This window comes from Nothobranchius furzeri, chromosome 10 (genome assembly GCF_043380555.1).
Source record: "Nothobranchius furzeri strain GRZ-AD chromosome 10, NfurGRZ-RIMD1, whole genome shotgun sequence".
NCBI classification, from domain to species: Eukaryota; Metazoa; Chordata; class Actinopteri; order Cyprinodontiformes; family Nothobranchiidae; genus Nothobranchius; species Nothobranchius furzeri.
The window spans coordinates 71,303,274-71,327,471 of NC_091750.1; the positions used below are offsets into that span (position 1 = coordinate 71,303,274).

The 24,198-nt window shown below is 42.6% G+C and overlaps 1 protein-coding gene across 1 annotated transcript in view; it reads left to right on the forward strand.

Annotated features, from left to right (window-relative positions):
- wwc1 (WW and C2 domain containing 1) overlaps window positions 1-24,198 on the forward strand; it is a 44,526-nt gene that overhangs the window by 8,968 nt on the left and 11,360 nt on the right. The window contains exons 2-9 of the mRNA XM_015961856.3: window positions 6,553-6,662; window positions 6,753-6,956; window positions 9,824-9,900; window positions 10,991-11,070; window positions 14,192-14,321; window positions 16,679-16,825; window positions 23,020-23,090; window positions 23,776-24,021. Coding sequence (XP_015817342.3) covers window positions 6,553-6,662; window positions 6,753-6,956; window positions 9,824-9,900; window positions 10,991-11,070; window positions 14,192-14,321; window positions 16,679-16,825; window positions 23,020-23,090; window positions 23,776-24,021 — 1,065 coding nt within the window. The remainder of the gene's footprint in view (window positions 1-6,552; window positions 6,663-6,752; window positions 6,957-9,823; window positions 9,901-10,990; window positions 11,071-14,191; window positions 14,322-16,678; window positions 16,826-23,019; window positions 23,091-23,775; window positions 24,022-24,198) is intronic.

A 24,198-nucleotide genomic window follows, 5' to 3' on the forward strand; every position in this document is an offset into this window, starting at 1 on the left:
CCCTAACCCTTCCCGACAACCAATTTATCCAGAAGACGGAGATCGCCAGTCCAGGTAGTAAAACGGAAAAAAATAATACTCAAAAGTTTGACTTTAACTCATCTGGGGTGTAATTATTTACCTTAAGTAGTTAATAAGTAGTAAGTAATCAAGGTTACGTTAAAAACATCAGTAGTGTTTTCTTTTGTCAAAATTTGTATTAACTTTGATTTAATTTTGTGAAATTATTACAAATAAATACAGCAGATATAGTTCTTATTGTTAAGAATCTTAAAGAGCAAGTCACCCCCTACCAGAGTATTACTCCACTCCCACTTCCTGTTTGAAAAATGCAACAAATGCTGTTGCCTAGCAGACCGAGAGGGTGGAGCTGCTAACAAACACACACACACAGGCTCACAACGACATTGTGACATCATATGGTACCAGCTAATGTTCTAGGGTACCTCTTAGCCAATAGCGATGGCAGATTTAAGTTCAAATGCAGTGCAGAGTTTTTACCTGACAACGGCACAACACTGACAGTTTTAGACAGAAAATTCAAATTTTAACTAAAATGCACTAAAGTGCAAAACTATTGACTACACGTGTCTGCAGCACGATTATGTTTATGTATTTAGCAGATGGGCTGCGCAGTGGTTAGAGCTGCTGCCTTGCAGCAAGAAGGTCCTGGGTTCCCTTCCCGGCCTGGGATCTTTCTGTATGGAGGTTGCATGTTCTCCCTGTGCATGCGTGGGTTCTCTCCGGGTACTCTGGCTTCCTCCCACAGTCCAAAAACATGACTGTTAGGTTGATTGGTCTGTCTAGATTGTCCTTAGGTGTGTGTGTGTGTGTGTGTGTGCATGATTGTTTGTCCTGTGTGTCTCTGTGTTGCCCTGCGATGGACTGGCTCTCTGTCCAGGGTGTACCCCGCCTGATTGCCCGTTGACCGCTGGAGATAGGCACCAGCGCCCCCCGCGACCCTACATGGACAAAGCGTGTTCAGAACATGGATGGCTGGTATTTAGCAGACACTTTTGTCCAAAGACACGCATTTATGTAGTTTATCAGAAAAAAAAGTTGATTTGGGGGTGACTTGCTCTTTAAGGAACATAACTAATATGTTCATTTATTCTCTCATAGTGGGGCTTTTTAATAACCCAGAGTCTAGGTTAGTTCACTCTCATCCTGTTTGTAAACATCACTGGATACCAGGAGCAAAGTCTAGTCAGATGTTTCAGATGTTCTGATCCAACCTGAGTATTCCTGCTGCTGTTTTGGGTTCTTCCAGCCTAATCTGAGTTAGGAGCTCCACTAGTGGCCCCGGAATGACTGACAGTGAAACGGAGGCCGAGCTGCTGCCAGCTGGGCCTCCGTTCGCTCACAGGGCGCGACAAGTTGAGGTCAGCGACTCCCCTCGGATTTGCGGTTAGACGGCAGGATTTAGAGCCGGAGGAGAAAGAGAACTGGCATAATGGGCCGTGGACCTGCAGCCAGCCAACCAGCCGTCTGCAGCAGCCTCGCTGTCTTTCCGAGCTAAATTTAGAGCCGAGCCGAGGGGGTATTCTCAGGGCCTTGTTCATTATTCATGAGCTGAAAAAGGACCCAGTTCAGTTTCTCTCTTTTCGGGGAGTTGCAGCAGGAAAACCTCAGATTGGTTCGTTTGTTTGTTTTCCAGGTGAAGGTTTTTCTTAAGCTCAGTTGCGTTTTGTAGTTTACGGATTGGTTCTGAGCTTATTGTTTTATTTATGGGGAGTTTTACAGTTTCACTGCTGATTCAGACCTTATTTAATCAGTTTAAACAGCTGAGTCCTTGTTTTTCTTATGTTCTACCAAAAAAATGTACTTGCCTAATTAATAATGAGTTATTCAGAAACTCAGAACGGAGCGATTTACTGTTTCTGGTTTGGAGGGCCGACGCCCGATTCTATACCTGTTGGTATCGATTTTGTCTGATTCCAAGTTGTCATAAATTCTGATATGGGAGAAAAACTTCAACACGAAAGACCGATTGTTGCTAGCATGATGTAGCATGTAGCGTATTCCCAGACCGTTAAAGTTGTCCAATTCAAATGTTTTTTTTATAGAGAGCCTAAGTCACTTCTGCATCACAGGTCCTCGGAAGAACGAAAAAAATAACGCAAGTCAACGGGGCTAAAACACTATTTTCTAATCCGCTTTGCCGTACGGCCTGGATCACACGTGTTGAACTGCAATTTAAATGAAAAGTAATGATGGGTGTTTCGACCACGCCAGTGACGTACTTTGAGATTTATCAGCTTGTAAAAGTTCGTAATTAGCATGACTACAAACTAGAAATCGGCACGTCGCATATGGGACGTCACCACAGAATCTCCTCCCCCTACCGTAGCTTTTGCTTACCACATGACCAGATTTATGGTGGTTCTTTCCTCCTGTGGGAAGTTTGCTGAACTTACAGCCCTTTACCCTCAGTTTTCTCCGTGTCTGGTTCGATGGCGTCACTTTCGTGAAGCGCATTTGTAGTCCTGGACTTATTTTCACACAAAACTTAAAAGATCGTTCCCCACTTGTTGGAAAATAAGCACGTTCTTGGTATCAAAATGCGTCTTTAGAATTCACGGACATCATATGTGAAATCCATGGCACAAAACAAGTGGAATTAGAAAATAGCGTTTTTAGGCCCGTTGCATTCATTTTTCCGTTCTTCCGGGTACCCGTGGTGCAAAAGTGACTTGGGCTCCCTATTGCTGCCAAAGTAATTATTTAGAATTCTACTCAGTTTATACCAGTTCTACACCAGTTTTAACTAGTCATCTCAAAGCACTGAACAAAAAAATTAAGGAATCCCAGTCATCTCAGGTCCAAATCTGAGCCAATCAGGAGTCAGACTGATCAGCTGATCAACAGTTGGACTAAAAAGGTAGAATTTTGACGGATTCTGATGGCCAAACGTTTTTGTGCATTTCTATTTTTTTTGGAAAACGTTTTTCAAAAATGAGCAAAAAAGTTAAAAAAAAAATTAACGGGTCTTTGAATTGGCAGTTCAATAAAACTCTTTCCTGTAGTTTTTTTTAACTTCCAGAATCACAATTTTAGAGTGAATCGGAAATCCAATGCGTCCGTCTTCCTCCACCTATCTGGGATCGGGTCGAGGGGGCAGCAGCCTAAAGCTTGGTTTATGCTTGACGCATTCACTTTCCGCTTGGTGATGCGGCTCGCGGATGGAACGCGCTTCACAACTCGCAGCGTTTATGGTTCATGCGGCTTGTCTCTGCGGTGAGCCAATATTCTCCCAAACTGTAGGGGGCAGCATGGAGCTCTACGGCATGCATCCAACACTACACCATAGTAGAAGTAGAAATTACTGTTGTTTACAACATGGCATTCCAGCATTTTTAACAGCGTCCTCGTCTTTTCCGACAGTGCGAGCTATTTCTCTCCAAGAATTATTAACAACATGTTGATCCCGGTGATCTCTGAGAGCTGAAGCATACAAATGTCTATATTTACGAACCTCTGCCATACTAGTTCTTGCCGGTCCGGTGGAGGGCCGTGGTTTTTAAAATGACGCAATTTCGCCGCGTTGAGTCGTGCGGACCTCGCGGACGCGTCAAGCATAAACCAACCTTAAGCAGACACCCAGATAAACCGGTATCGGCCCTATCAAACCCAGGATCGGTGCACCTCTGCTTCCAAGCAGCCAGGACGTCCTGGAGTCTGTTTTTGGACGTTGGCTGCTTTTTCACCCGTTTTCTATTCTTTTCCCAGAATATATTGTAATTAATGTTTTTTTTTATTTTTATTTTTTTACTCCGACATTAAAACCCTAAACTCAGTGAATGATGGATCTTTAAAAAAGTTTTGGTTAATGTTGGGATGGGTTTGAAACCAACTGAAGAGCTTCCTGTTTAACTGGGAAGCAGTGATCTGGTACTGGGAGCCCGTGGACCTTTCCTCCTCAACAAACACATCTCACTGTGTGACGTCTTCACACAAAGTCAACACAATTAACAGAACTAACTATGTCACCTGTACAAATGGGACTCTTTTGGGTTTATATGATACAGCCAAGAGTTTGTGTCAGAACTAGTTTTGTCTCCACAGATGTGGATTAGATGGCATCTATGTTTGTTTACTTGTTTACCAGCACCCAACAGAAACACCAGGGGTTATGGAAGCTCCTGGCTGGTTTTATTATTGATGGAAAAAACACCAAAACAAAACAAAATCTTTGGTTGGTTAAATTTGTGTGGATTACGTCACACCCAAGCTGCACGGTTAGAACTTTCCCTGACTTTAGGTCGGCGGGGCGTTAATCAGCAGCTGCTCAGCCGAGCGTAACCGAGCTGCAGCGAGGAACGACGCATAAGAACAAGTTTTACTCACAAAACCGCAATCAGTAAAGTATGTTTTTCCCTAGAACGAAAACTTATATTACATAATAGGACAGGAAGACTCGGCTTGTTGTGATAAAATTTGATCTAAAGGAAGTTTTTGAGCAGGTTGTTTTCTTATGAAATGAGATGTTTAAGCTTCAGAAATGTTGAATCTTCATTAGTGAGAGAAAATCACGACGAGGGATTAGATAGACAACACATCACTCAACATCTGAACCCAGGAGCAGAGTCTTTTCCACCCTGTGAAGATGTCACTAAAGGTGCGTTCAGTCTGCTGATTGGTCAGATCTTTTGGGGGCGGGGCTACTAGAAGTTTGTGTGTTCTGATCCGGAGCTAGCTAACAACGTTCTCCAACCCCCTCCCTGAACCGTTCCCGAACTCTTCAGTGGTTTTCTGAGTCAGAGCTGATGAATCTGGTCATCGGCACAAACAGCGGTCAGCTTGCTAACCTGAGCCACCTGTTCTGATGGGTTCTTCACCTCCGCATCCTGATGAGATTCCTGTGTTTACACCTGCTCAGGGGACCCGAACCAGGGAGAACGGACCGGGGTTTGGTTTAAACATGCTGAACTGTGCAGGTGTGAAAGGCCCGAAAACTGAGAAAACATGTTTTTTTTAGTTAATATTTCGTTCTGATGAAACAAACGTTTTCATTTAATGGTTTTAAAACATGAGTCTTTCTCCGTGAAACCTCGGCGTCTGAGGTCAGCTTTCAGGGCATTTACACCAGAACGGCTTCAGTTGCTTGACGTGTACATTTTTCACCGTTTACTGACGTTGGGATTTTTTTAATGGGCTCATTTTATCTGATTTAATTATTTACTGAAGTTAAAGAGTTCCTCTCAGAGCAGACGGGTCGGCCTCTGCAGGGGCGAGGGTTGCCGTGGAAACCTCCCAGCGATGCGTCAGCGCTGCTTGTGGAATTCCTCGAGCCGGTTTCCTCCTATTGTGGCCTGTTGGAGAGACCCCCACCCCCTTTTTCTCCCTCTCTTCCTCTGAGGTGGAACAACAGGCCACACACACGCACGCACACACACACACACACACACGCACGCACGCACGCACGCACACACACACACACACACACACACACACACACACACACACACACACATTAACCACAGAAATGTTGTTTTAGTTTACTAGAACTCTAAACTAGAGCAGGTTTAATCTTTTATTTAAACAAAACTCTTCAGTCTTGGTTTTTTCCATGTTTGAGTCGTTTATTTTTGGCCAGAGTTTCTTCATTTCTGCTGGAACAACCATGAGAAAGTCATAATGAATACGAACATCACCCTGATGCCTCTAATCTGATTGCAACAGAGCCGAAGCGTAGACAGGAGCTTCCCTCCGTGTCGGGTCTGCGCTCCGTTTGGTTTAATACAGCTTAGCCTCTAAAGCCCCAGAAAATCATTTCATTTTTCATCTCCTGAATCAGTCTTTATCAGACCTACGTCATGAAAAACATAAAATGTGTCATTCTGAATAATAAAAGGTGAATAAATAAATTCTGGATAAGGACACAAGCTCCACAAACCGATTCCGAAGTGTTTCCAGAGCTCTAAAGGACTCTGAGATTCCAACTGGACCTGATCCCACAGCTGGTCATGTTAAAACCACGAGTCATGAATAAAAACTGCTGCATCATCTGTAAACAGATGGCAGCAAACCTCCCCGGTACAGATTTATGACAGTTCTGCACCTGTGCTGCTCCTTGTCTCCTTTTCTGGGTCACTTCCTTAACACAGATTAGAAGATCTGAGGAAATCGATCAACTAGAAGACATGAACAGGATTTTTATAACAAATATTAAAAGAAAAGGTATCTGATTTTAATCTGCTTTGTTGCTTTTTGAGTCTTAACAGCTGTTTGGGTCTCTGAAGCCCACCTCCTCCTCTCAGAACCCTTTAGGTATAAAAACCCAGATTCTTCGGTCTGGTTATCAGAACCTGCTGAAGGATGGAGCTGACTCTCTAGTCAATAATGGAGCAAAGTCGTCATTAAACAAGTCGTCTAGGTGGACTGGTACCGGACTCTCTGGGACTTTTAATCATGCTGGGTCCAGGTTGTGTTCAGAGGTGCTTTAGGACCGACATCTGCTTTGTTTAAAGGTTTTCTGTCAGAAACTGGAACCAGTTTTAGACCACCTGGCTCAGGTGATGAAGTTGGGTTGTTTGGTTTTGTTTTCTTCAGGCAGACGAAGCCTTTGACGTTCGCTGACTGCATCGGAGATGAGCTGCCGGTCGGATGGGAGGAGGTGCACGATCCCGTTGTGGGGGCGTACTATGTCGACCACAACACCAGTGAGTCGATGCATTCACTATTGTAAACAGCAGAACGCTAAACCAGAGCACGAAGTCTTCACAGTTGTGTGTCTTGTCCTCTTGCTTCAGAGAGCACCCAGCTGGAGGACCCGCGGGTCCAGTGGCAGCTGGAACAGGAAGCCATGCTGCGGAACTACCTGTCTGTGGCTCGAGACGCGCTTAGCGCCCAGAAGGAGATCTACCAGGTGAAGGAGCAGCGCCTGCGGCTGGCGCAGCAGGAGTACCAGCAGCTCAACGATGCCTGGAGGGACAAGTCCACATCACAGACCAGCTGTGAGTTCTGATGAGGAACCGGGTTTGGTATCAGGGAACACCTGGGAGGTGACGAACAAGCTCACCGGTGTTTGTTTAGGAATGATCATGAAGTTTTGTCTCCGGTTCTGATCCAAGTCAGCTTAGAGTCTGCTGTATTTTCTTACAGCACAAACATCAGAAGTATATTAAAGTTATTAAAATCAGTACATGTGAGTTTCTGTAGAGGATCACAGCGTAGGGAGACATTTCATCTACACGATACTTCCAGATCACACTAGGGCTGCAACGATTTGTCGACGAATACCGACAATAGAAATGGTCGACAATGAATTTCATTGTCGACGTTGTTGCCAGATGTGTGTTTTCCGACCGAGTGAGGCATCTCACTTCATTACAATCTCTGCTGAGAGTCGCACATGCGCAATAGCTTCTCTGCTGAGCGCCAACTAACAGAAATGCCATCGTCCAACACGGCAGCTATGCGTACCAAAACATCAAAAGTTTGGGAGCATTCTAGCCTGTACTCGTCGTCGTCTTCCTCCGCTTATCCGGGTCCGGGTCGCGGGGGCAGCTTCCCAACTAGGGAGCGCCTGTACTCGGCGAATAAAAAGATTAACTGCATTATTTGCAAAGCAGTCCTCGCGTATCACGGCAGCACCTCGGTGGTGCATGAACAGTTAAAGAGAAAGCACGTCGGACAGTTGAATGAAACAGAGTCTGACTCTCCTCGGTAAGATTTAAATAACACGAAAGCCAAAACGTTTAGTTTTCATTTATTTAAACGTATTTTCGCTTTTAGAAAAAGAGATTTAATGTTATGCCCGACTGTGTCTGACAAAACTATTTTAATTTATTTGATGCATTTATGTTGTACTGACTGAGCACTGTGCCTAACTGGTGTTAGACAGGGTATTTTTATTTACTGTTAGTATGAATCGTCCTATCAGCAGCAAAGTTCAATAAAATATGCATTTTCCATTGAAGTACCCATCTTTCTTGTGTTTATTATCATTTTTCACACAATTAAAGCAATCTCATGCTAAATTTAAGAAAAATGTAATAATTATCCGATTAGTCGACTAATCGTTTCAATAGTCGCTGACTAGTCGACTATTAAAATAGTCACTAGTTGCAGTCCTAGATCACAAGGCTCTTATAGGGCTGGGCGATATGGCCTCAAATCTATATTGCGATATAATGTGAAGCATGTGCGATTAGGATATATACTGCGATATATATGTTTTCCTTTGTTTATATATGTCAAAATGACATGCTTTAAAAAATCCTCATATGGAAAACATATTGCTGCAGAATAAAGACGTCCAAAAAGTGTAGAATGCTCCTCCTCCGCCCGCTCCATGCTTGCAGTCACTGCCATTCTGTTGTCCCACTGTCGGCGCGGATGCACATCTTAGTGACGTCATGTGTTATCGCGGTCGAGCCAAACACTTATCATTACCCAATTTTATATCGTTGATATCGCCCCCCCCCCCCCCCCCCCCAGCTCGTCCTAAATCACCGTTCATGTTTGGATCTGCTCTCCGCTGACCCGTAAACACCGGCTGGTTTTATTAACCAGTGTTTACAACCAGCTTTCAAACACTGCTTATAAACTGCAGCGGCTCTCTGGCTTTAACGGCATGGCTGAAACCACACAAGCCGGTAGCGCGATGTTAGCCAATCCGCTCACATTATTCCTGCTAATCGGAATTTGAAATGGAGCATTTTGTCTAAACTTAATCTGAATAAAAGTAGAACTAACTTAGAGATATTGAACATGGTTTTAACGATCTTGACTGGTTGTTGGTTTCTTTAAGCCCAACTCCAGCTCCTGATGGAACCAGCTCAGCGTAGATTTGGTGACGTAAAACCAGAGAGAGTAGGCCAGCAATAGAGGTCACGCGCGGAGTGTCGGATATTTTAGGGCAAATTAGGATATTTCTGTTTGTAGTTTTTACAAACAACCTGCTGACTGTTGTTTATAGGGATGCAAATTGGTGAAATTCTGGTGATACAACATGTACCACGATGTATTGCGATACATTTGATACAGATGATATTAATGAGTTTTTTTTAGAAATACTTTATTGTAGGAAAATTCAATAAACAGTCCAAACTGATACTTACACAGCAAGTCGCCCCCTACCAGAGTATTACTCCACTCCCACTTCCTGTTTGAAAAATGCAACAAATGCAGTTGCCTGGCAGACTGAGAGGGCGGAGCCGCTAATAAACACACACACACACACACACACACACACACACACACACACACGCACGCACGCACGCACGCACACACACACACACAGACAGGCTCACAACGACATTGTTACATCATATTGTACCAACTAAAGTCATAGTGTACCTCTTAGCCAATAGCGATGGCAGATTTATATTGGAATGTGGTGCAGAGGTTTTACCTGACGATGGCACAACACCTGACAGTTTTAGGCAGATCATTTAAAGTTGAACCGAGATGCACTAAAGTGCCAACTTATCAATTACACGTGTCTACAACACTTTTAGACACTCATTTATACAGTTTATCAGCAAAAAACAGTTGATTTGGGGGTGAGTTGCTCTTTAACATGTTTAACATGCGGTGTCTGAACCATAACAGAGGGGTTTACATTTCAATGGTGGAAACAAACCCAGTTGCACGCTAGTTATGTGTTTGAATTGCACCAAAAGAAAAGAAAATACACAAATGTTTGCATGTAAATACTACCAAAAAAAATCAGTGAACGGTTTTTGAATATCAGTATAATATTGTCGGAAAAATATCATGATATATTGCCTTATCGATATTTTCTTACATCCCTAGTTGTTTATAAGTTCTTTATAAAGATTTATTGTTTTTTTATTCTTTATGTTTTTTTTTACAGTGAATTCCAGATCTTCCACTTCCAGCAAATACGACCCGGAGATCCTGAAAGCGGAGATCGCCACAGCCAAAAGTCGGGTAAGAGCCTCCTGATCATGTTGTTAACTATGGCACGGTATGGGGGCCAAAATGAAGACTACTGCCCAGCAGCAGGAGGCTATATAAATTCCGAAGCAAACTACTGATCTTATTAATGATAAGCTGACGCCAGTAACCGAGAGGCTGGCGCTGCTGACTGAGGAATATCACATTTACCGGCATTACTACTAGATACGCAAGGGACTAGCAGCCCTCGGCTGGTCATTGACTGGTTCAAACACTCCATCTGCTGTCTATTAGCATGGATAGGCTAGCGTTAGCCTGGACGGGTTGGTGTTAGCATTGGAGAGGCTAGCCATTAGCGTGCCTAGGCTGGCCACTAGCTGACTAGTGATTCTCTGAGACATGCTAATGGCTAGCCTCTCCGACGCTAATGCCAGCCTATCCATGCTTAAGGTCTGTCCAGGGGGGTAGGAAATCCAGCTAGTGGCATGCCTAGGCACGTTAATGGCTAGCCTCTCCGATGCTAACGCCAACCCGTCCAGGCTAACGCTAGCCTATCCATGCTAATAGACAGCAGAGGGAGTGTTTGAACCAGTCAATGACCAGCCGAGGGCTGCTAGTCCCTAGCGTATCTAGTAGTAATGCCGGTAAATGTGCTATTCCTCAGTCAGCAGCGCCAGCCTCTCGGTTACTGGCGCCAGCTTATCATTAATCAGATCAGTAGTTTGCTTTGGAATTTATATAGCCTCCTGCTGCTGGGCAGTAGTCTTCATTTTGGCCCCCATACTGCGCCATAGTTAATGAAAAGATGAGTCTGTGGTTTAGATCGGGTTTCTGTCTCACCGGTGAATCGTAACCAGTCACACATGTGCAGAACATTTTAACTAAGAGGTGAAGATACTTCCCCCAGTGAGAAGTTTCAGCTACTCAGTTAGATTTCTCAGTCAGCAGGACCCAAACGAAACATTCAGATGGAATATTTTAGATTCCCACAAAGATCAGCCATTTAATGTCAGAAAATAAGGACACCTGTGTTAAATAAGAATGTGTGTCTTTAAAGGCCAGACAAATATGAAAGGATGTCAGCTGCAGGTCGCCATCACCTAAAGGATGTCTCCTCTCTCAGGTCAACAAGCTGAAGCTGGACCTGGCCTGCATGAAGCAGGAGCTGCAGTTTAAGGAGCAAGGCTTTGAGACGCTCCGAGAGTAAGTGTTTCAGCACACACACACACACACACGCACACACACGTGATGTGCGGGTTAGGGTTCTTTTAAACCCGCAGGTACCGCAGATTTGATCACGTCTGAACCGCACCAAACCGCCCTTCATCACTAGGTCTGTTATTACAACCCGCGCCGCCTCATCAAAACTCGTTATTGATGGATTGTGCTTTTATTCAGACAAAGGTGCGTTAAACAGGCCCCCAAACGGGCTCTGGAAAATGGTAGTAACGTTTACATTTACAAAGGCTAAAATAAAGAATAGGCAGATAAAGGAAGTTTAAAATTAAATGGGGTTATTTTTGTTTGTTACCCTACTAATAAATGGTAAATGGCCTGTATTTGATATAGCGCCTTCTAGAGTCCTGGAACCCCCCAAGGCGCTTTACAACACAATCAGTCATTCACCCATTCACACACACATTCACACACTGGTGTGGATGAGCTACGATGTAGCCACAGCTGCCCTGGAGCGCACTGACAGAGGCGAGGCTGCCGAGCACAGGCGCCACCGGTCCCTCCGACCACCACCAGCAGGCAACGTGGGTTAAGTGTCGAGCCCAAGGACACAACGACAGCGACAGACTGAGCGGGGCTCGAACCTGCAACCTTCCGATTGCGGGGTGAGCACTTAACTCCTGTACCACCATCGCCCACTAATAGTGCAATAAACCAATACAAGAACAGCCCCTAGAGCCCCTGCTTGGGCAAACAAAACAGTAAACCTTTTACAACTTTTATCAAACATTTTGAAAGCAAATAAATATGTCCTTGTTTTGTCTGCGCTGATTACCTCGCTGAATCTTTCCCAAACACGCAATTTAGCAGTTTGTCCCTCCTTTCTTTTAAGAATGTAAACTCCCGAATGAATTTTATCCAAAATATTGTCCTCCATCGTTCTGTTGATGTGGCTGCCTGCCACCTGCTTGGAGCTTAGGCGCACTTCACTGGCGAGTTCTGTATGTGCCTACGTCATGGGGTCGAAGGTTATCTGCGCTGAGTTATGTTTTAAAATGTGACCGTGTTTTAATAAATGTCTTAAATATTGTGTTTTACAAAATTAAGCATTGCTTAATGCCTTTATCCTCAGTGTGCACATATATATAAATATATATATAGATATTTATATATATATATATATATATATATATATATATATATTTTATATATATATATATATATATATAAAATATATATATATATATATATATATATTTTATATATATATATATATATATATATAAAATATATATATATATATATATATATATTTTATATATATATATATATATATATATATATATATATATATATATATATATATATATATATATATTTCATGAACCCCCTCTCAAACCACACCGCACTGACGTAAAAATGTATTGACCCGACCCAACCTGACCTGTGGTGGGTTGGAAGTCAATCCGCGCATCACTAACACACACGGGCGCTGAGGGAAACAAGTTTCTTACGGCAGACTTTAGCTGCAAACTGTCAGAAGTCAAAAGTATTTTACAGCATTGTAAATCAGAGGCGACATTACCATGGATACGGATCTGAATAATAGAAGAAAAAAAGAAAGCAGTGAAACGCTCTGGTTTAACCTAAATAGTCTGACGTTTGGTGAAATGTGGGTCAAGCAGCTCAAAGTTCATCTGTGCGTTTGCTGTGGGAACTTTTAAAACATGGTTCCTTTTGTTTTTCCCCGAGGCCTCCACCCTCTCCAGAGGAGTGGTGTGTGTTTGTGTGTGTGCGTGCGTGTGTGTGTGTGTGGCTGCATTCCAGTCTGAACCCATTTCTGAAAACACTGATTGGTTGTTGAACGCCGTCTGACATCTGCAGCCGGAGAGGAAAGTCATGTAGGAATGTTGTCCGACGGCTCCTTTTAATCCTCCGACTGTGTCCCAGAGTGGCATGAGGCAACAAAACAGGACGACATTCCTGTTCAATCAGCGTCTGACGGCACCCGGCAGAGGACACGAAAAATGTCCCAGACACTTGAGAGGAGCTGACTTGATTCTGCAGACAAAGGTCGGAGCGTTTCCTCCACAGCGTCCAGGCGTTTAATAATCCAGGGGAACGTGTGACTGCTGGAGCGATAGCGGGAGCCATAACCAACACTTTCACACCAAAGTTACGGTTCCTGAACAGCTGCTGGGCAAATTCCAGCATGTGGAAGTCCCGCCTCGTTTATCTGGGACCACGTGATCCAGTTGGAAGATGCCAGAAGAAAGAGCGATTATAAAAATAACTGTCGATTTAGCCGCACAAAGCAACTTTTCCAGTGACGTAAAACAGGATTTATCAGAATGAGGAAGCGCTGATTGAGTCGTGATCAAAAGATAATTAGACAAATGGCTGGAATGTTGAAGATGTTGACGTTTTAAGCTCCGCCCACCTCAACATAAATCAATGGGACTATGTCCTGATGAACACATTAAAATTCCACTCATGTCTCTTTATTCAGGTGTGTGTGTGTGTGTGTGAGCGCGCGCGTGCGTGCGTGTGTGTGTGTGTGTGTGTGTGTGTTACTGTAAAGCTGTTGTTCAGGTGATAAAAGGATCCCAACTGCAGCCTCGGAGGACAGGAGGGATTAGTTGTTCCCGCTCCCTGTTGCAGACTAGTGCCTCCCTCTCTCCTTCACTTCCTCATTCCTTCTTGTTTTCTCTCTCCCTCTCATTCAACCCCCCCCCCCCCCCTGAAGAATGTGGACGGGCTGGTTATTCAGATGAACTCATGACTTTGTTCACGTCAGATTTTTCTGTAGCTGCTGCCTCCGACGGCCACTTTCCTGCAGCTTGTTCTGCACGATCTGTATGTAAAGTAATCAGTATGATGTAATGTAAATAATGTAATATAACTGTTAAAGGTAACGACCCCTGTTGGAGCTGAGTTCACACACATCCCAGCTTGTCATTGGAGGGTAAATCCGGTGGAACAGAAGCTAAATAAAAGGTGTCGGTGGTAATATTGAGACTCCTGTTGAGTCGTTCTTGGTCAACGCCACGAGGAGCCACTTCAGACGGATAATGAGTTTGCATTTAATATTTCTGGCTCCATCAGACCTCTGACTAAACATTTATCAGTTATCCCTCTCGTCCTACAGGATCGACCAGAAGGTGTCCAACAGTCCGTACGGCTACAAGCTGCAGGAGGCGCAGGCCATCCTGAAGGAGGTGCGGTCCATCCGAGACACCATCAGCTCCGGGGAGAAGGAGAAGCAGGAGCTGATGCAGGTGAGACCCGAGGCTGGATGTGAACACAGGAGCAGCTGGGTTAGCCGGTAGTTTGCTGTGGAGCCGGTTTAGGGATAGGGAGTGAAAGAGCAAATATTCCTCCTCCAAACAGGGAGAGCATCCAGAGAGAGCTCTGTAGGTCTGAGCACACCGACACGGTGCTGGGCTGGAGAGGAAGCTGCTTGCTTGTGTGTTTGGTTTGATTCTGATATCAGTGTGTGATAAAAGCATCAGTCCGAGTCGGTCTCGCTGTGCTGCCGTCTGCGGGGTTAGCTAGCGTGTGAGCGGTGGAGCTGGACGTCGGAGCTCGTTGGGCGTGTTTCAGTGTGGATCTGTTTTATTTGGAGTCGAACAAACAGAGTTTTTTACATTTTATTGTCTCAGTTTAATCCTCACAGCTGCATTTAGGGTTTTCATCGTCGTGATTTAATTCCATACTTATTTACCTGCTGGTTTATTTATTCTGTTTATCTGATTATTTCCCCCTTTATTCGTTCATTTATTCATTTATTTGTCTAATAGTTTTCATAAATGCGTTTAACTAATTCACCGATGGATTAATTCATCTTTTAGATTCGTTATTATTTATTTACTTTCATGAATAAGAAATTCTGTAAACGAGAAGCCAACATTAGAGCCTTTGTAACTGGATAAAACCTCTTTATAAGCTCCTTATTTTTCCTACCTCTGAAATTAATAAATAATTATTCATTTGAAAGTTTTGCTTCAAAGCTGCTTTTATGAGTCCGAGTCAGTCGAGTCGAGGCTCCTCTGCTGCTGATGTGGTTTTTGGTATGAGTATATTTGGCAGCATCCGTCCCTCTGCAGGTGTCAGACCGACCCAAACCAGACAGAACCAACAGAACCAGGATAATGAAGTGTAAAGCTCAGATTTATGATGAATGTTTGAGATGGAAGGACGGTTTTACTGCTCCTTCTCTTCACTCTGGGAGGAGAAACGAGTCCCTACAAGAGATCTGGGGACGTTTTAAAGCCTCGCTGTTGTCCTTGTGATGACCGCCGTTAGGGTTCAGGCAGAACCGCTGATGGAGCCCATCTGTGAGGACCTTCAGATGTATGGCTGCAGAACTGAAGACCCAGCAGGACTTTGATGGTGGAGTTCTCCGTGTTGTCTTGTTGCCGATCCTGCTTGTGGTCTTCATGGCTGAGATCTGACTGGAGAGGGTTCGGTTCTGTTACTGATGGGTCAGAGCTCCTCCAGGGCTGAGCCCCCGGTTCTCAACAGGAAAGTGTTTGCTCGTGAATCTCCGTCTGTAGGGTTCTCCAGCACAGCCCTAGAGGTTAGGGGAGGAGCTTCATCGTCGTCAGAAGACCTCCTAGTTGTCAGGTGAAGAGTGGAAACCCTGTTAAGTGTCCTCCCTGGACAGAGAACACCTTTCCTGGACCGGTCACCCCCATGACCTGATCTTAGATGAAATAAAGAAGGAGGGATCGGTGGATGGAAGGATGGAGGGTTAGTAGGATGGATTATTACAGGAAGATGAGGTGGGAGCTGCTGTCAAGAACAGCCAAAGATGAGAAAGAACCAAGCCTTGTCTCTGGTCCTCTCGCCGTAGATCACCCATCATCCTTTGCTGCAGCGGGGTGAAAAGCGGTGTTGCATGATGGGACTTGGAGTCTGCTGGCGGCACAAAGAGTTCTGTTTCAGATTAAACAGAAAATCTGCAGATCTCGTCTGTTTACGGCAGTTTAGTGGTGATTCCTTAAAAGTACTACAAAAGAGTTCCTCAGAGCTCCGAGGAAGCCTACGGTGAAAGTCGAAACATCGGCTAGAACAAGATAAAACAACTCTGTGTTTAAAGCAGAACCAAGTAATGCAGTTAGAGGAAATACACAGAATGAACATAAAAACGATGAAGAGATGAGTGGAAATGCAGAGAAATGCTAAAAATGTCTAAATGTTGGGACAAAAGTCAACAAAATGTTCATAAATAAATCCTAATGAAATAATAACGAGACGTTTTTTGATCTTCTGCGTGTTTCTACGACGGCGTTCACAAAGGAACTCGGAACGTTCTCTAACCTTTCACAATAAAAGTCTCAAACATCTGACTCTGATCAAATTGTTTATTGAAACAATTGTCTGATAAAACTCTGAGTTCTTGATTTTAACTCTCATGGGTTCAAAAATGTTTTAATGTTAATTTATATATATTTTTGACCTCTGAAGACGTAGAGAGCTGTAGTCATTCACCTCAGAGCAAACGGACATGGTGATTTCCCATGATGCTCTGCTTCTGCCTTCTTACTGGAGCTTCATTCCGGTTTTCCAGCTGCGGCGTCCCACTTTCCTTCTGTCGCGACTCAGCCGTCTGGTTTCTTGTCTCCTGAATCAGAAACTGGCAGTGCTGAAGGACGGGTTCCAGTTGGATTCGGGTTCCCAGCAGGAGCTGTGGGGCAGCAGTCCGTCGCTCAACAACTCTGAGACGTCCATCCCTCAACTCTACTCGGACGCCGGCTCCCAGACCGACATTCCCGTCGAGGTGAGTCCCGGCACGGGTCTCTGGGCCATGGTTAGAGGCACGCCCTTTTTACAAATGAGATCAAGTCATGGCTGCCGCCTTTTATTTCTAGTGAATTTACAATTTTAGGGGGAAAATCATCTTAAAATGAGTTTAAACATGAAAATACAGGGAGTGCAGAATTATTAGGCAGGTTGTATTTTTGAGGAATAATTTTATTATTGAACAACAACCATGTTCTCAATGAACCCAAACAACTCATTAATATCAAAGCTGAATGTGTTTGGAAGTAGTTTTTAGTTTGTTTTTAGTTTTAGCTATTTTAGGAGGATATCTGTGTGTGTGCAGGTGACTATTACTGTGCATAATTATTAGGCAACTTAACACAAGACAAATATATACCCATTTCAATTATTTATTTTTACCAGTGAAACCAATATAACATCTCCACATTCACAAATATACATTTCTGACATTCAAAAACAATACAAAAACAAATCAGCAACCAATATAGCCACCTTTCTTTGCAAGGACACAAAAGCCTGCCATCCATGGATTCTGTCAGTGTTTTGATCTGTTCACCATCAACATTGCATGCAGCAGCAACCACAGCCTCCCAGACACTGTTCAGAGAGGTGTACCGTTTTCCCTCCTTGTAAATCTCACATTTGGTGATGGACCACAGGTTCTCAATGGGGTTCAGATCAGGTGAACAAGGAGGCCATGTCAATTAGTTTTTCTTCTTCCATACCCTTTCTTGCCAGCCACGCTGTGGAGTACTTGGACGCGTGTGATGGAACATTGTCCTGCATGAAAATCATGTTTTTCTTGAAGGATGCAGACTTCTTCCTGTACCACTGCTTGAAGAAGGTGTCTTCCAGAAACTGGCAGTAGGACTGGGAGTTGAGCTCGACTCCATCCTCAACCCGAAAAGGCCCCACAAGCTCATCTTTGATTATACCAGCCCAAACCAGTACTCCACCTCCACCTTGCTAGCGTCTGAGTCGGACTGGAGCTCTCTGCCCTTTACCAATCCAGCCACGGGCCCATCCATCTGGCCCATCAAGACTCACTCTCATTTCATCAGTCCATAAAACCTTAGAAAAATCAGTCGAGATATTTCTTGGCCCAGTCTTGACGTTTCAGCTTGTGTGTCTTGTTCAGTGGTGGTCATCTTTCAGCCTTTCTTACCTTGGCCATGTCTCTGAGTATTGCACACCTTGTGCTTTTGGGCACTCCAGTGATGTTGCAGCTCTGAAATATGGCCAAACTGGTGGCAAGTGGCATCTTGGCAGCTGCACGCTTGACTTTTCTCAGTTCATGGGCAGTTATTTTGCGCCTTGGTTTTTCCACACGCTTCTTGCGACCCTGTTGACTATTTTGAATGAAACGCTTGATTGTTCGATGATCACGCTTCAGAAGCTTTGCAATTTTAAGACTGCTGCATCCCTCTGCAAGATATCTCACTATTTTTGACTTTTCTGAGCCTGTCAAGTCCTTCTTTTGACCCATTTTGCCAGAGGAAAGGAAGTTGCCTAATAATTATGCACACCTGATATAGGGTGTTGATGTCATTAGACCACACCCCTTCTCATTACAGAGATGCACATCACCTAATATGCTTAATTGGTAGTAGGCTTTCGAGCCTATACAGCTTGGAGTAAGACAACATGGACAGGCTGTGTTTTTATTTAGCCACCAGGATGTTTAATGAGAAGTTTGAGAAATTAAATGAGAAATTAAAATCAATAGTACAATAAAATAGTACAACCAAAAACATTTGCAGGTTTACAAGCGAACACACAACTTACACAATTCTAAGAATGGGTGCAGGCAGAAGCATAAGCTTATAAGCCCAACCCCCCAAACCCTTTGAACTTAAACAAAATGTTAGCATACCAATTCCATAATTTTTACATCATATTTGAAATGTATGGGAATATATACAAATCCCCATTCTTGCTTTATAAAAAATAATAACCTTTAATATTTTATGCATTTTTTCATTGACTTGATTCATAATATTTAATCACATTTGATTTAAACATACCCTTAAACTTTACCATTGTTGAACAATCTTTTTGCTCCTGGTCTAATTTATTCCACACATCAACCCCAACACAAGAAACACAAAGTTGTTTCATTTTAGTTCTTACTTTAGGCTTTCTAAACATTTTATACCCTCTGAGATCATAAACACTCTCTCTGATCTGGAACAGATCCTGAATTTGTTTTGGCATCAAATTATTCATCACTTTATACATAAATTGTGCAGTTCTTAATGTAATAAATTATCTTAGCTTTAAAACTTTTAAACGAATAAAAAGTAAATGTGTACGCTCTCTACAAGCTGCTTTGTTTACTAGTCGAATTGCTCTCTTTTGAATTATAAACAAAGACTTTAAGTGGGTTTCGTAGGTATTTCCCCACACTTCAACATAATACATGAAATTAGGCAGAATTAAGGAACAATACAAAAGATATAAAGCTTTTTCATCTAAAAATTCTTTAACTTTATAGAGAACTGCTAATGATTTAGTTAACTTTGCTTTAATTGAGTCAATATGCGGTTCCCAACTTAACTTTTTTTCTGTGGTTACACCAAGAAATTTTATTTCATTCACTCTTTCAATTTCTGTATTATTTATTTTGAGATGTGTATCCACTGTAATTGCTCTATTAGTAAATATGATGAATTTTGTTTTATTTAAATTTAAAGTTAATTTATTTAAGTTAAACCAACACTTTAATGCATTTAATTCTTTCTCAACCTTGTCCATTAATGTTATTAAATCTTTCCCAAAACTTAGAACATTAGTATCATCTGCAAATAGTATGAAATGCAATGTTTTAGAAACTAAGCATATGTCATTAATATAAAGAATAAACAACAAGGGACCTAACACTGACCCCTGTGGGATACCGGTGGTCACTGTCAGTAGCTGTGAATCAGTGTTGTTAATGTGGACATATTGGAGTCTGTTCTCTAAATAACTCTCAATCCAGTCATAGGCCACACCCCTGATGCCATATCTACACAATTTTTTTTATTAATAAGTCATGATTAACAGTATCAAAAGCTTTGGTCAGGTCTAAGAACACCCCAACAGCATATTGTTTGTTGTCAATTGCATCAGATATTTTCTCCACTAGATCAACAATTGCCAGAGAAGTTGTCCGATCACGCCTAAAACCATATTGCTGTTCAGAAAGAATATCATGATGCTCAATAAAGTCATACAATCTTTTATGAAATATTGTTTCTAGTATTTTGGAGAACTGAGATAAAATAGAAATTGGTCTATAATTAGAAAAGTCATGTTTGTCTCCAGCCTTATAGATAGGAATGACTTTTGCAACCTTCATCCTTTCAGGAAATCTTCCTGATTGGAGAGACTGGTTACAAATATGTGTAAGTGGTTTGGCTATAATCTCAATGATTTCTTTTACAGCAGACATATCAAATCCATGTAAATCTGCTGACTTTTTACTTTTAAATTTATTAACAACTGTTATAACTTCATTTTCATTTGTGCCTTGAATAAATATGGTTTTATCTAAATTTGTTATTTTACTTGCAGCATCAGCATCTAATTTAGTATTTGATATTTCCTTTGCCAAATTTGGCCCAATTTCGGTAAAATACTTATTGAATTCATTTGCTATTTCTTTAGACTGATAAATTTCTTGATTGTCTTTTGTTAGAAATATATTTGGAGGACTATTGGTGCCACTTCCCTTTTTTATTACATCATTTAATATGCGCCACGTATTTTTAATGTTAGATTTATTTCCTTCCAATAATTTGCTATAATAATTTCTTTTACTAGATCTCATAATACTTATTAATTTATTCTTTTATATCTTGTCATTCTGTTCTGCTTCCTCCGTTCTTTTCTTTAAAAAGTCTTTATACAGCTTATTTTTTTTCTGCAAGCCTTCTGAATCCCCTTAGTTATCCACGGCTTTTTAGCATATTTATTCTTATCCACCTTATAAAGCAAAGGGCAGTTTTTTTTTTCATAAAGAGAAGTTACAATATTTAAAATTTTTCCATAAGCCATATTTACATCTTCCACATAAACCTCCTCTCAGTGTTGTTCCATCAAGTCAGTTTTAAATGAATTTACTGCTTCTTGACTTTTCAGCCTTGTAACAACCACAGATTCACTTTGAGTAGTTACAGTTGTCCTTTGTACAACTGTGAAAACCGGTAAATGATCAGACATATCGGTAATTATAAGACCACTTAACACATCATTTTCAAGAACATTTGTATAAATATTGTCGATCAGTGTCGCACTAGTTCTTGTAATTGGAGTTGGCCGAGTTATTAGTGGATACAGTCCCAGACTAAACATGGAATTAATAAACTCTGTATTTGCATTTTGCATTTGAGGATTCAACAGGTCAGTGTTAAAATCCCCACAGACAAAACACATATTTCTGTTGATTATATCATCACACATATCAACAATCTTTTCTTTAAACATTTCAACACAAGATCCTGGTTTCCTATACATACAACTGACTAACACATTCTTAGACTTTTCCATTTGTATTTCCACAGATACACACTCCATAATGTTATCCATAACTAATGTCATATCACCCACCAATCTACTTTGAAAGTTTTTATCAATATACAAAGCCACGCCCCCGCCTTTTTTGCAGTCTCTACTTGTGGAAAACATATTATATCCTTCATTTTGAAACATAGATATCCTCCCTTCCTGGAGCCATGTCTCAGAGATTGCTGTTACAATAAATTGATGATTTGATTGCTTCAAACATTGCATACTCTTCACAAAATTTGAATTTAGACTTCTACAATTGAAATGTATAACAGATAATTTACCTTTTATAGTGACATTGTGTTCAAACTGTCTTCAGTATAGTATTCACAATGATTATGTAATCTAGTGTAAAAATGGTTATGTGGATCAGTGTCATCCTGCATATCCTGCATGAACATGCATGAAGAGGATGATGTGGACAAAATACTCATTTGCCTAATAATTCTGCACTCCCTGCAGTGGATCTCTAAGGTCAGGCGACTCTTTGAAGGGTTATTTACAATTATAGAAGTGATCAGCAGACACAGTGATTTAGTTATCACTGATTCCGAGAGGGTTTCTCAATGCCAAGGAACCTTGCCTTGATGTCTTGGCCCCGCCCTGGTTGCCTAGGAGGTAGGTCATCGGGAGCCGCCAAGACGTGTTCCAATGTTCATGTTCTACCGAGGCGTGCGTTCTCTGTTAGCCGTTTAACTAGCTGAGCAAGGATATACGGGAGGTGTCTTGTAGCCTAGCCTTGGTCAACAATTCCCCAGAATACACCACGATAATTTCAAAAGGATGGATCAGAAGCTGGCAGCTACTTCGGGGACAATTTTCAAGTTTAAAAGCAAGTCAGCTAATTTAAAATGTTTTTTTCAGATCCAAAGAAGTTATCTATGGTTGGTTAGTTGCTTAGTAGTTGCAGCTTCGGTGGCTAGCGGGTAGTAACTCACTTATATTTTTAATTTAATTAACATGTACACAATTTAAAAAGTAAAAGGCTCGTTATATATTTATATTGAAACTAATACAGTGATCCCTCGCTACTTCGCGGTTCGTTTATCGTGGATTCACGACTTCGCGGATTTTTTCTTTGGAGCCTTATTCAAGGGAAATTCGCCGATTCGCGGTGTTTTTCTATGCGAAATATCAAGAAATTCCTGTTTTTTTTTTTCATCAATTTCATCATAAAATGCACTTTTTGTAATAAAACTATAAAAAAACAAGTAAAAATACAGTACTATGTAAAGGGAGGGTTTCAAAAGTCTGAATACTGAATACGTACCTGTTAAATAAATACTGTAAATATGGTGTCCCTACTTCGCGGATTTTCACCTATTGCGGCCAGGTCTGGAACGCATCTACCGCCATACACGAGGGATCACTGTACATATAAAATATAACATTATCTCCCGTGTCACGTGATGTTACGTCACCGCCGTGGAAGCCGCGGTCACTTGATGCAAGTCTGTTCCATTTTACCGTTTTCTTTGACCTAGGAAGGACAGTGTCCTCGTACGCAAAGCGCCTGGCCTCGCGAGGCCAGGCGTCTTGACATTGAGAAACACCCAGCGATGAGAAGGTCCTCCTCAGTATGATTCATCTGTTGGCTGATTAGTTTAAACATTCATTAGGATGCTTTGGTTTTCTCACCAGTTTTCGACCAGCACCAACAAACTGGCTGAGAAGGTTCGCCTGAGTCTGAAGTACGAGGAGGCCAAGAGGAGGTAACAACACTTTAACTCAGTCAGGAGATCCTGATTTAGCTGGGACGTCGTTGGTTTGTTTAGATAAACGTGTGTGTACCAGTAGAACTGCTTCAGATGTTCTGAAAGCCTCAGCTTCCTGTCTGTAAGTGGGAAGTCTGGACCGTGATCCAGCTGCTGCCAGAGCAGCTGTGGCTACGCTGTAGCTCATCATCACCAGCGTGTGGATGTGTTGCAAAGCACCTTGGGGGGTTGTAGAACCCTAGAAGGCGCTACGTGAATACAAGCCATGTATCATTTATAGTGAGCGGGAAGTCCTAAGTGGGGAAGTCTATGAAGCACAAGATGGATCTGAAACCGGCAACGAGTCCCGCAGATATCGGGCAGTTCCTCGGATACTGGACCGTGGAAAGTTCGTCCAAGAATCTGCTTGGAGAATGGAGCTAAAGTGACCCGGGTCCATCCAGAACCCTGATGTTTCAGACTCAATAGTTTGATCCCATGCTGGACTGGTGGAAGATGTGAGGCTGGAATATTTAGATCCTCTGGAACTTTCACATAAAATAATCTTTTCTGCCTTCACAGGACCCGTTTTCTTAAATGTTTGATCTGAAGTTGATCCGTTTGGTCTTCCCTTCTGCTGTGGAGCCAGCTATAAACCAGGGTGCTCAGCTTTAACCATAGCGTCCTCACCTTCTCCTTCCAGGATCGCCAACATTGAAGTTCAGATCGCCAGACTGGACAGCGAGGCGTGGCCGGGGCTGCTGGACCCGGAGCGGGACCGACTCATCCTCATCAACGAGAAGGAGGAGCTGCTGAAGGAGCTGCAGTACGTCAGCCCCCGGAAGCGCCTGGAGCCCAACGACGCCGAGAAGCTGGAGACGGAGAAGAAACGTCTGGAGAGAGACCTGCAGGCGGCCAGAGACAACCAGAGCAAAGCTCTGACCGAGAGGTGCTTCAGATCGGAGCTTTTGTCTACAGAAAGGTTTTTATGGGTTTAGCTGCAGGGGGATCAGAGAGCTGTGAGATGAATAACTCGGATCAGATCAGCTGGTGAGACCTCTGACCCTTGGATACTCCTGTCTCGTTTTCCTCCATCAGGTCTCCCTGTCCACACACACACACACAC